We start from the raw sequence: 12,975 nt of genomic DNA on the forward strand, positions 1-12,975 counted from the left end.
TCCTCTTAAAAAGTTGGTTAGCAAATTAGCAGAAGCTAGTCTGAAAAGCTAACATTTTGTTTGCCAATAGTGTATTTTCCCTTCCTGTATCCAAGCTAGAAAGCTTTTGTTTAGGTCTCTCCAGAGTTGGAGGAATGGTTTGTGCCAGCTTTTTAAAATGAAGGCTTTTCATACTGTATATCTACAGTTTTACCCTGTTAACCACAGCTAACAAATTATGTTCCTTTGTAGTGTAAGTGTCCAAGTGGGATTGATGTGCCATGCTATGAATAAGGTGTTACAGCATAACTATGTAATTGTGATTAATAATGATAACCATCCTAGTGACTGTGTAGAAAGATATCCTCTTTTCAGCAAGAATCTTTTTTGGCTCTGTCACTTTTGGTTGGCATGCTGTTTAAAATGCTGACAGACATATTAGACTGCCCTATTCTGCCTTGAAACTTTGGTTTTTCACTGAGCAATTCATGAATTTTACAACATTTATTCAATTACCTGTCTATTAGGTTCTTCGGGGACTCTATTAAGACTTGACCTGATCTCAGAGGCCCAGAGGCAGCTTTGTTGCATGACAGCAGCAGTGTGTTCATCTCCCGAAACAATAATGGCTCCACCTGTCAGAAGACAAAGTGGGTCACAAGCAAAGCCTTATTGGTGGCTGCCACCTCAACTTTTATCTCTGATTAAACTGTAAGAATCCTTGTGTTGAACACCCTACTGGGCATGGGCCGTATGTTCCAGCTTTTCCCTCTGATTAAGCCCTTCTTCAGATTTATTGGCCATGGGAAATAATGGGAAACACAGCGAATGTAGAAGTTTTAGCCCATTACTCATGGCTTTTATTGGCATGGGCTCTGTTTGGCATACAGCCAGTGACCTGTACAGAGGACAAAGCAAGTAACGCCTCTCCTGGCTCTTGGCAAGGAAAAGCATAGCAGTGAGGAGGTGGCAATATAGAGAAGGAGAAAGTGAGAGAGGAGACGTGGCAGCAGTGTAGGTGGGTGATGTGAGGATAGAGAGGAAGGAAATTGTTTAATAATTTACAAAAAAAAAAAGGAGATTTCAGTATTCCAAAACTTATCTCAAAATATTTTTGCTATCTCTTTGTAATATAGAAAAGGAGTTGCATATAATGCAAGAAACTGCCTAACAGGGATTTATAATAGTGTCTAGACAGAACAGTTGATCCCTAAGGAAGTAGCGCAAAAAAAATGAGACCCTGTGTGCTGGGTGACAAAATTAAAGTTCAGAGATGAAACTGTTACACAAGATAGTGATCCTTACAGTTTATACTCTGTCTGTGTATAAATGTCTATATGTGAGTGTGTTAAGTATATATTTTTAATTATAGGAGAACTGCTAAGCATAGTGTGAAACCCCCGGCAGTAAGCTCATTAGTAAGTAATAATCATGTAGGATGATATACTATAAATTAGCTTGTGCCTTTGAATGCTTTTCTGTTGGAGACAAAGAGAATATACTATATTTGCTCATATTGGTTTAGTGTGTTTTATTACAAAGCTTTATGGTAATTTTGCTTTTTTAAATGTGCAACGTTTTCTAGGCCAGAAGAAAAAGGCGAAACAATACAGAAATCCAATTTAAAGCAGAACTCCACCAATTTACATACAAAGTTTAAGTTTACGGGTTGTGGAGGAGATTCATAAATTTTTGAAAGAAACATTTCTGATGATGTCCAATAAAATAAACGTTTAGGGTAATCTGCAGTAGACATTTTGATTAGAGGAAATAAAATATCAGTTTTGCAGTAGCTGTTTCCTCTGGGGTAGATGGACGGGTCAACAAAACATTAGCCTTTGACTTAAATATCTCTCTCCTCCGCAAACACTATTGTTTACAATAAGTCCTGGAGATAAAAGGTGCAGTATGAATGACAATGACATCTGTGTAAGAGATCATATGCATATTTCTTTTCTTTTTTTTTAAGCCTAAAAAAAGCTTGCCATATATACACTTCCTTGCACAATGTTTAAAATATGCCCTCCCTCACCACGGGCGTCAGGTGTTTTAGCAGATCTTAATCCAGGTTGGTTTCTGGCAGATATGCTGCAGCGATGTTTGGAAAATGAACACAATCACTGCTGGCATCGATGTCCATGTGCCATAGGATTTTTAAAACGTGGAAAGTAGAGCTTTATCTAGGATCCAGCACAGCTTCTGCGCGCTAATGAAAACAGCATCTCTGACTAGACGAAGATATCTCACATAATACAACATTAACCATGAGTAGCCTAAATATAATTGTACATGTGAAAACTTACTTGAACTGCTTTATATATTCATAAACTCCTGTAACTCTTGGGGTTTTAGAAAACTCGACAGAAAAAATTGAAAAAAGGGATAGACATGTGAAGAAAGCAGAACTCCATCAACATTCTCGCTGTTTTATTTGAGTTACTGTACGCACTGTACAAATGGATGCACTGCCTGCAGATGCTGTTCCGTGATGAGTGAGTGAGCTCAAGCCTCGGCTGCTCGCTCCAGAGTTTGTGGAGAAGCACATTTCTACTTTATAAATAACACAAAAGCCTAATTGTTGGTTGATGTAAAAGCTGCGCAGCTGAATTCTTTTCATGTTCTAAATATTTACTCACAGTTACGCAAATTGCTGGTGCCACCTTAAACTGGTAGTGAAAAAAAAAGAAAAGAAAAAAGAAGCTGTTCTTAGCGCTGTACATATGGTGGATGTTGGTGCGTGTGGTTCAAACGTGTGAGGCGAGATGTCAGGGTTGCATAAAGATGGCAACCTCGTGAACAGCTGTAATTGGTTTCCTCTGACAGATCAAACCATCACTCTGTCTCGGAACATCTAGCTGTCAAACTTGACACACAGTTAGATTTAGCCACTTGCTCTTTCCAGGAAGTATAGACTTGTAGAGTCCGCTGATGACAATGGCGGCTTTGTACACCCACACAGTCATGGGCACACATTCGGCCTCCTCAGCCCAAATCCATGTCGAGGTCAAGTCTCTGTTAATTGCTTTCCATGGAGTAGATGGATGGATCACGGCTTCAGTTGACGAGGCTGGGAGGTGTAGGGAAAGAAAAAACATGCGTGTGGTAAGACACACACAGAGAGTCTGGCACACATTTCAGCCAACGGAGACTGTTATCAGCTAATTAGTAGCAGTAACTGCAGGGGCCAACCTTATTGACACTGGAATAACGGTTTTCTGGTTTGAGTGGCACTGTCACTTCTCCAGCCGTATCATTGTGATTCAATTATAAATACACAGATGCAGGGAACGGAACGTACAAACACCCCAAGGAGGAGACGCTGCTTTCAGATGCTGTGATCACTTGAGCGGCCATATGGGTTATTGTGTGCAGACTGGCCACGCTCTCTCCCAAATGGCAGACTAAACTTCAGCGGATAAATAAATGAATGAATATTTATTTCACATTTCACACCACTCAGCAAGTCGAGCCTCGAAAAGCAGAATGCGACAACACACAAACTGAAACAATGGCAGTGCTTTTTGTGCCGTGCAGAGGGGGTTAGGGTAAAGGATTACACGTGCCATTGTGTGGCCATTCAGCCTTGGTCCTCCTCCAGTTGGATTGCTTTCATTCCCGTGATCATGATACCCATTCAAAGCTCGAATGATGAAAAGAGCACTAAATGTATTTTTTGTTAAGAAATTGCAACAGTATCAGCTGTTTAGATTGTTTTAATCAGAGGAAATTTAGGCTGCACCTGTCATAAGTTTGCTGTTGGGTATGTGGGGGGCGGTGAATGATTAATAAAAAAAAAAAACACGAGGTTGAGCTAACTAGCCAAACCTGTTGCCTGTTCCAATATCTAAAAGGTTTGACTAATATGGAGGTACGCACAATTTCCTGTGCATTAAAAAAAAAAGAAGTAGAAGAAGAAGAAGAAGAAAAAGATTTGTACAGGCCCCAAAACTAAAATCAGCACTTTGAAATTTCCTCTTTAGCCAGAAAATATGCTCGGATCACTATTATTTATTTATTTATTCGTGGAGGCTAGCGTCTTTTTTTTCTTAGAGCACTACCATGTCTCCTGCTTTGTACCCCGAGGAGATTATTTGGAGAGTTGTGACGTAACCTGGAGCTAAGCAGAGGGGAGGGGGAGGGGGGGGAAACAGTGGATCACGTATGAGGGACAGAAAGTAAGATGTTCCCACATGCCTGACCGCAACTGTTTATTATTAATCTGCTACATGATTGATGGGAGGATGCATGGGAAGGTTGATGGGAAGAACCTGAGCAGAGAAGGCGGGGGGGGGGGGGATTGCTGACCACAGCGCCTCTTAATCTTAGATTTTGAATGGGGGTGTTTTCAGAACGGGGAATATCCTGGAGATGCATAGTTTATGAAACTGTATCGTTCTCGTGCGTAAAATGCCAAGAGTTGCACTGGACTGGAGGAATAGGGGGTCGGGGATTGAGAGGTAGAGTGGGGGCGGGGGGTAGAGAGAAAGTGACGGATCGGCCGAGCGATATGACAAAAAAGTGGGAGAAAGAGAGAAAGAGACAGCGCGACAGAGAGAGAGAGAGAGGGAGAGAGAGAGGGAAAACGAGAGAGAGACAGAGAGAGAGGCTGTGAAGCGACTTGGTTGGCAGTGTTCGCTTCTGTCTCTCAGGCAGTGGGAGAGATGTGCGTAACATGCAGCGGAGAGCGGTGATCATCATCTGCGCGCCGCATCGCCGTGGACCGCCGTGCGCACTCATAGACGGAGACACACCGAGGGGTGCAGCCCGCTCTCCCGTACCCGTCGTGACCGACACTCCCGTGAAGCCGGCGAGAGACCCCTGAAAGAGCAAAAGAAGCAGAAGAAGTGGTGTGAGGAAAGATGCCAGCCGCTCAGGCTGTGATTTGGGGTTAATCACCCCTCTGTTTGGAAATCACTCTGACGCACCGGCGACGAAGCCAGCGCGCTTATTTTTGCGGAATCCCATCCTCCTTCCTTCTGTGTCACATCTAAAGCGGACTATCAAGTGGGGATTTTTTTTTTCATTATTTATTTTTTTTTATTTTTTTATTTGCACGAAAGCTGCATTCCATGGCCAACAGAATATGAGTCAGTGCGTGTCTGTGAGCTGAGGTGGAGTGTGCGTCTATCTCTCTCTCCCGCTTGCACGGCTGTCTCGGTCCGCCACAAAACCTTCCCACGCCAGGATGCAGCTGCTCAGAGTTGCGTGGGCACTGACCGGAGCGGCGATCTGCTGCTTTCTCATTCTCCTTATCCACTCCCGCCTGCTCAAAGAAGGTAATCACACCGAACTCCACCGATTTACCCCCTCAATCTGATCTGTTACCGAGCTATCCTCTGCCTGTAGTTTATGTGAAGTTTTCCGCAAAAAAAATAAAATAAAAATAAAATAATAATAATACAAATATGTATATATACATATTCAAACATGATCAAATATCCAATTTTCTTAAGTGGCTCCGATACAGAAAAAAAGAAAGAAGAATCCAATCCAGTTTGCACAAAAGCAAATTCATTAGCATGAGGCGCACAAGCGCTGCTGTGATTCCTATCCCACCTGCATTTCTGCATCTCTGCTCATCAACAAGTAATCAACCCGAATATGTTCGATTAACCAGTATTGAATGCCAGAGGAGAAGGAGGAATTGTGCTCAAGGAAGAGGGGGTGAAAAAAAGTACCACCAAAAGCAGTTGACTGTATGGAGATACTGATTTGTTTTAAGCGTTTTCAATAGATGGCACTAGAGTCTAGCTTTAGGGTAACATTGAGGTCAAGCGGTTCTAATGTCGTTCCATTCGCCTTTATATTGTGTTTTCAGACCTCCTTTCTTGGAGTCGAAAGTCGGGTACAATTCCAATGCAGACCCTCAGTCACACAACTCTCAGCTTCTCTGTTGCTCTGGCTGCTGTGTGTCTGTCATTGCTGACATGCTGTCTGGATGCACAGCCTGCAGATATGGCTGCATTGTGGGAAGTTGGTGCAGCTGGGTTTTTTTTTGGGGGGGGAGGTGTTAATTAATTGAGTTCCATTTGCTGACATTCAGCTGTTAATGCTTTAATGAATCACAACTTAGCCGATGTCTCAGTGTGGGAGATTGTTCCGTGTAACCGGTCATTAATTCCACCTACAGTACACCGCGATATACACAAATCACATCTGTCTGCGGGGAGACTTTCATGCAGAGGTTGAGCACACTTACTGCTCAAACTCCTTATGAAAGTCAAATGGTGTAAGCTGGGGGAATTACTGCACTGCATAAAGCTGGCACGTAAAACAGCTCTTAATACTACCCTTACACATGTATACCCCGGGGCGAGCAGGGTCTGTTTGGCACTTAGGAACGGTCACGAGTTTTCCTTTGTGGTGATTTTTGAAAAGCGAAGGCTTGGAATGGCTCGCCATGCCCTCGCTGCCTCCAGCCCTGGGCAGATATTCGGGTCAAGCAGTAGCAAGCACTTCCCTCACCGTGGTGAGTCCATGACTGCTTCTGGGTAGGAGTATGTCCAGCCATAGTGAAGTAAAGGGAGCGAGGGGTGAGAAATAGGTCTGTCAGCCAAAAAATTTGAAGCAAGGGGAGTTGAGGATTCTGTACTGGCACATGTCCCAAAGCCACCCTTTGTAGTTTTAATTTACTGTGGCACACTGGCCTTACAGAGAGGTCAAAAAGCGGATTGTGTGGCCACCTAACAGTACAAAAAAGTGCTGCTTGCGGCCGTGTTGATGCGAGGGGATCTTATTAGATTCGGGCCATCAGCATTGTTGAGCTTGTTGACTGGCAAGGCAATATTTTTGACCTTCACTGCCGAGTTGTTTGCCGGTATCATGTTGTGCTTTTTACGCTGAGGTGTTGTTCCCTTAAGCCCGTGTTTTTCTGTGCTTTCTAACTTGACACAGAATAGCTTTTAAGTTTTTTTGGGGGGGGAGTCTGCTGGTCACTCTTTGGCAAGAGGCCACATTTAATTTCGGTTTGGGCTTTATTGAAATGTGGCACAGAGAGACGGAGGGAGAGAAGTGGTGAGAATATGCTCACTTTAGACTACAAGAATGGCCAAGGTCAAACCCTGCTCTGAGGCCTAATAATACGAACTGATAAAATGAATTCAAAGGAGTGCATTAGCGACAGTCTTTTGGGAATGAGGATAATGAAAGGCATGCACAAGGGACCTAAAAAAGAACAGAGGCCGTTTAGTCTCAGCCTGCATATTCTTTCATTAAGAACATTGGGGTTGTCCAACACTACCATCTTTTAGTGTGAATTAGAACAAAAGAAAGCGGGGGGGGGGGGTATTTTTAGTCTCCTCTCTATCATGTGCCGGATTGATCGCCTCCTCTGTGCTTCAGTGCGTGAGGACGCTGAAGCTGGCGGTACAGATGTGCATGCAGGTGGTATATTATTTAAGGTAGCCTGTCAACAAGAGAGTTATTTTCATATCAGTGATTGTGAGCTTGCCAACTACAGATTGAAGATGGTGATTTGGGCTCATGGAGAAAGAATACGCCAGCTCTGTGTCAGCTTGTTAGGAAGCTGAACACACTATGAACAGAAATATGCATTTGAGGTTGGGGGGTTGTACACCCCGTTGCGTCAGCCCTCTTGCATAATGTGGCACAGGATCTCAGCTCGCAGAGAGGCTTGGGTTTGGGATTGGAAACGTATTATGCGCTCGGAATGTGGATGAATTTTGGGCCATAAATTTCTCACACTGTCCACTTCAATAATTCACACAATGAAGCGAATCCCGTTTTGCTCTTTATTGGCTGAGATATTTGTCACATGGCAATAGAGGGTCCGACAGGTTCGCAGAACAGCTCCTGGTGCAGAAATCCCCCGGCGAGTCCGGGACCATCGAGGCACGTGAAAGGTTTTGTTCTGGAAATAACGCGTTAGTCACTGTAATAAAATGGCCTGCATAATATGCTCCGGTTATATCTTTGGTGTGCTTTTAAAGCTAAAAAGAGCAGCATCTTTAAAACACCAGTGGCCTGTTCGCTCTCAATATTGGAGTAACATTGTGAAGGTGTACCAGAAAGCAGCTTAGTGGCTTTATTGAAAATTCTCTCAAGTGTTCATGAGGACGCTTTAAGAGTCAATAAAACCTTAAAGACAAATTTGAATAATCTTGAATGATTAGTTTGCATTTTCTCATCGTTGTAACTATGTCATGGATGGTGCCATATAGAAGGTTGTTTTCCCAAAACTTATAAGCATCGTGGGACACATGCATCCCACTCTGATTTCAAGTCGGCCAAACCAGCTTCTGTCAGGAGAAAGATGTTTAATTACACATTTAATTCCATTTAATTAAAAACATATGAAGAAGTGCAGTTTTAACAGTAGCTTTCATTGTGTGGTTTTCTACATGATAAAGAAATGCTGCAGTGCTAAATGAAAGAAGTTTGTCAGCATGAATTTATCAAATTGCAGAAAAATGTATGGTTATTACAGGTATAAGAGAGTACTTCACATTAATTGGCAAAAAATGTCCTATTCTTTTGCTTTTTCTGTGGCTTCATTGTAAAAACAAAAAATCTGCAGCACAGAGTGAAAAAAAAAACAGGAACTTTTCTGCATTTTAACTGTTATTGCTTATCTATCACTTAAGTGCCTTGGTGTAGTATGAATGGCAGTGGATCTTCACCAGTAGGGAAAAACTATGAAAGCTATGAAATTCAGAAATTGATGCCCTCTGTCGCATTTTCCAAAGATGTGCGTCAGGTTGGCCAATTCTGGTCCCCGGACCTTATGTTTGAGACCTCTGATTGAAATGATCTTAGATGCGCATTCGTTTGCAAGCATACCCACATAAACCATTTATTCTTATTTATTTATTTATTTTTAATTAATACGTCTTGAAAAGATGAAAGATTCAACGTCTCTGTGACACTGAGGAGCTGAGTAGGTGTTGCACTCACAAAAACCTCATGTCTGCACAGCCCAGTGGCCTCTCTCCGTCCTCCACCTCCCTCAGACAGACCACCAGGCTGCCTAACAACTGCAGTTATTGATCTTCAGGTAAAACCACAGAGTGAGCCATAATGGACCAAAGTGACAGATATACAGTGTGTGTGTGTGTGTGTGTCTGTGTGAATGCACTGCACTCAATGTCAGACAACCAAAATCATTTACAGCAGGTGCTCTAAAAAGCACAGTGCAGGGTATCCTCTTTTTTTTTTTCCAAACAAAAAGATGTGGATTAGAATGACATCCTGTGCTGTGGAGGCTCAGCTCGGAGCAGCCTCAGGCAGATTCGGGTCAAGTGGTGGCAAACTCGCAGTGTCATGCACGCACGTGGCCCATGAAGGAAGGGGAGCCCTGTCACTTAGGACACCAGTTGAAAAAGAGAGGGTGTAATAGTGTAATAATAAACATATGAACAAACCGGGAGTCTGCAGTCGGGGGTTATGTGCTCAAAACTCACGTCACTGCCTGAAACACAGGACATCGCTGTCTCTTACGTCGAGCTCTTTTGCTCAAATTAAACTGATTGCATGACTAAAAGAAATCCTAGCGTGATCGGTTTTATGTGCCAGAGTTGTCAAACAGTAGATGATTATGTAACATACTAAAGATCTGCTCCACAACTGCTGTTTATATCGGCAGTTATTATTTTTCCCTCCACTTTTCGTACTATTTTGTCCTCCAGTTTCCTCCTATCACTGCAGAGATTTCAGTACAAGTATTCAATTTCGTCGTGCCATCTGCGGATGCCGTGTCTCATTTCTCCATCTGAATATTAATTCTGTTTGTGCCACTGTAGCAGAATGCACAATGCGTGCTAGGCACGGCCTTTAAGAGGCGTAGCCGCTTTTCCAGCTATCACCTGCATCTAAAACCTGCCGATGGTCTAATTAGAGTGGAGGCCAGGGCGAACTGCTGCACGAGCTCCCACTCGAATGTGATTTTGAGATCCAGCAGCAGAGGTGCAGTCATTAAGTATTTCTTCCTTTTTTTAAGCATCTATTATTAATCTGCAGAAAGGAAGGATTTTAGGGAACTTAGCCCTGCAGCACAGCTTTAGGACTCAAGTGAGATAAAGATAATATGCATGTATTTAATGCTGCAGTAATACTCCTTCAGCATACAGAAGCAATGTCACAATCACCGTGTTTTACTTGGCAAATCCTCGGTGATTTCAAATCCCTCACAGCCAAGGGGTACGTAGGTAAAAGTCTGTCTGAATGTAATCTGCTGTAAACTGCTCTAAATTGAACACAATTTATCTTTAATGGTCAGTATCAGCTGTAATCCATAGGGGTGGCACACATTAATCAATTGCTTAATTGATTCATTAGTTAAGGGGTTTGTTAATTAAATCACTTCTGTGAGTCAATCACAGTTGCAGCAGAAGCCTGTGGTGGTTTTTTCAAGGTAATCTAAGCCTGGTCCCAAACAAGCCCCTTGTGCCTTGTGTCCAGGGCCACTTTTCATCTGTTTGTGTGTTTGCTCATGGCACTGTTCTTCACAGTTCCTATTGATTGTGGGACAGTAAAAAGTGTGCACTATTGCACCCAGTTTTCCAAAAGTCCTATTGATTGCCTTTTGGCAGAGCTGTGGGACGATTGGCGTTGGCTTTTCTAATAAAAAGCTGGCTGTGGGGATCCTCCTAGGGTTCCGTTGTTTTTTACTGGAAACACTCAGCGGCCTTTGGAAATAGCGATGTCAGAAAGACATCACCCTTACACACTTCATTCGTGCCCTTCCACCCATGAAGTGCCGTGTAAAACTCCCCAAGGCCCTACCAAACCAAGCTTGAAGACATAGATTTGAGCTATTCTGTAAAACCTTGGATCAGCAAGGGCATGCAATGCGACATCTTCCAAGCACATTAGTGTAATAAAGATGATGGTGATTTAAAAAAAAAGTGTGCCACACATATTAAATTGTGGCACAGATCAGGAAGCCACAGAGCACAGATTGTTAGGTTGTGCTCCTCTTGGCTGTAAAAAGTGGCAAACAGCATAAAGGAGCTGAGCAGTTTAAATAACTGTGGCTGCGTCTTTGATTAAAACCTCGTCCAGAATGTCTCCTGGTCACTTCGATCTGATAGAGCTCGGCTGTATAAATTAATCATGGGTGCATTTGCACGCGCATAAAATGAAAGTAAATGGTGGAGTGTTTGGCAGTAGACACCCAAACTGAGGAGTAGGACAAGAAGAAGGAGGGCCAGTAGTTTGAGAGGTTAGAGGCAAGCGGAGCCATTTGTCTATCGACTTGTCAGCTGGTGGGAGAGAGATCCTCTCAGATCAGCATTTTCCTTAGAGGAGGGCGGATTCCTGTGGGTCTGTTCTTGCAACACTGGCAACATGTCCATCATGATCATCTCTCAAAGAGAAGCTGGTCCCGCCCCTTGGATGATCTAACCCGAGTCAGTGGATTCATCAGGATATACTGTGCGAGCTGAAAGAGTGCTGATTTAAGGGAACTGAGCCTGTCCATTTTATTCATAGGCCAACTCTCCAGACTATTGATTCCCTGACCACCAGGGTGCTTGAGAGTGATACATCCACACATTCTTTAGGAAATGATGGGTGAGAAGTGTGCTTACCCTTCTGCCTTTTCTATTTGTGCCTTCCTGCTGTGTCAAAGGTAGCGATGAGGTCATCCCGAGGTTGGATCAATCGCCGTGCCTCTGTTCATCTAGCCGATCGATAGCTGCTTAAGAAGTTTGATCTTCTGTGTGCGTGAGATCACAGTCATTCAGTCAATGGATTGTGAAACTAGGGTTTTTTTCTGTCTTCACGAAAGCTTGGCCCCCAAGGCCATTGTGACACAAATTTGGTGTCTGCGATAACAGACTTGGTCATGCTTTATGGATCCGCTGCGTTCTAACCGTTTTTCCATTTCCATCTGACAGAAATGTAGGTTTAATCTGACATTAGGCGGGCTATAGTGCATTAGCTTTTTGTGTCAAAGGGGCAGAATATTACTGATGCTATGCTGCTCCACCGAAACAAATTGCATGTTACTCTTTAGAAAACTAATGGAGGCTTTATCGATTCGAACAGGGCCAGCCACTTGCTTTGTCTCGGCTGTCAGATTGTGTCTAAAGCAATTTCATAAAGATCATTATTTTCTTTCTCAGGATGTCTTGCAGCTAAACAAGATCCTCCCTCGTTCATTCTTGCTTTTTATACTGCTTACGGCAGCAGCTCTTATGGTCCAATTGAAAATGAATTAGAATAGAATGACACATAATGAAAATCACTAAAAAACATTGGCACGTCACATCCCCTTAGCTTGTTGCACCCTTGAATAGATTGCTTGTGGGGTTCCAATTCCTATTCCCGTTCTTACGCAGTAGAAGAAAATGGGTTTAGCTCACTGTAAAGGACAAACCATATCATTACGGGTCATAACAAGCAGCGCCACTCATTTATCTTCTAATGGCATTAAAGCATGCGGCGAAAAAGGTGCTGACATGGATGTTAGTCATGCAACGAAGCAAGATAAGTCATCAGGTTTTCTGCTCGTACGGTGATCATCATTGACATAATTGATGTAGCGGGCAAGCATTGCGGTGTCAAACTGTAATCCAGCAGGTTGCTTGAATAACATTATTCAAATCATTGCATGCTTTAGCTTGTTTACTCATTGGAACTGTCTTTGTTGTTCCAGTTGTGAAGCATTTTAAATGCAGAAGGAACCCGTTGCCACTCCATTACACAGTGTAGCTAACTTATAACTTATAAAGAGAATTATCTTCAGCTGATAAAAATTAAACAATTTGGGCTTTTTCAGTTGTAATCCTGATTTTTTAAGTAGTAAAATGTCAATAATAATACAATAAAACAAAAATATAATTAAAATATAATATTTAAAACCATATTTAGATGATAATAGTAAACAGAAACTGTATCAAATAATGTAATCAGGAAGTTGCTGTTTGAACAAATAGATCTGTTTTTCATTTGGTTGCACATTTACCATAGTTTCTCAACATGTCTTTTTAAAACAACCTTCTCTGGGTTTTCTTATTTGGAAAATCAGAACAATTT

The 12,975-nt window shown here is 42.6% G+C and overlaps 1 protein-coding gene across 3 annotated transcripts in view; it reads left to right on the forward strand.

Annotated features, from left to right (window-relative positions):
• tafa5a (TAFA chemokine like family member 5a) overlaps window positions 1-12,975 on the forward strand; it is a 160,850-nt gene that overhangs the window by 46,522 nt on the left and 101,353 nt on the right. The window contains exon 1 of one of the 3 annotated variants that reach the window (XM_040035046.1): window positions 3,030-5,255. The exons of the other annotated variants lie outside the window; for them this stretch is intronic. Coding sequence (XP_039890980.1) covers window positions 5,165-5,255 — 91 coding nt within the window. The 5' untranslated portion in view covers window positions 3,030-5,164. Of the gene's footprint in view, window positions 1-3,029; window positions 5,256-12,975 lie in introns of those variants that run through there. 3 annotated transcript variants of the gene reach the window in all.

This window comes from Simochromis diagramma, unplaced genomic scaffold (genome assembly GCF_900408965.1).
Source record: "Simochromis diagramma unplaced genomic scaffold, fSimDia1.1 OVJJ01000816.1, whole genome shotgun sequence".
NCBI classification, from domain to species: Eukaryota; Metazoa; Chordata; class Actinopteri; order Cichliformes; family Cichlidae; genus Simochromis; species Simochromis diagramma.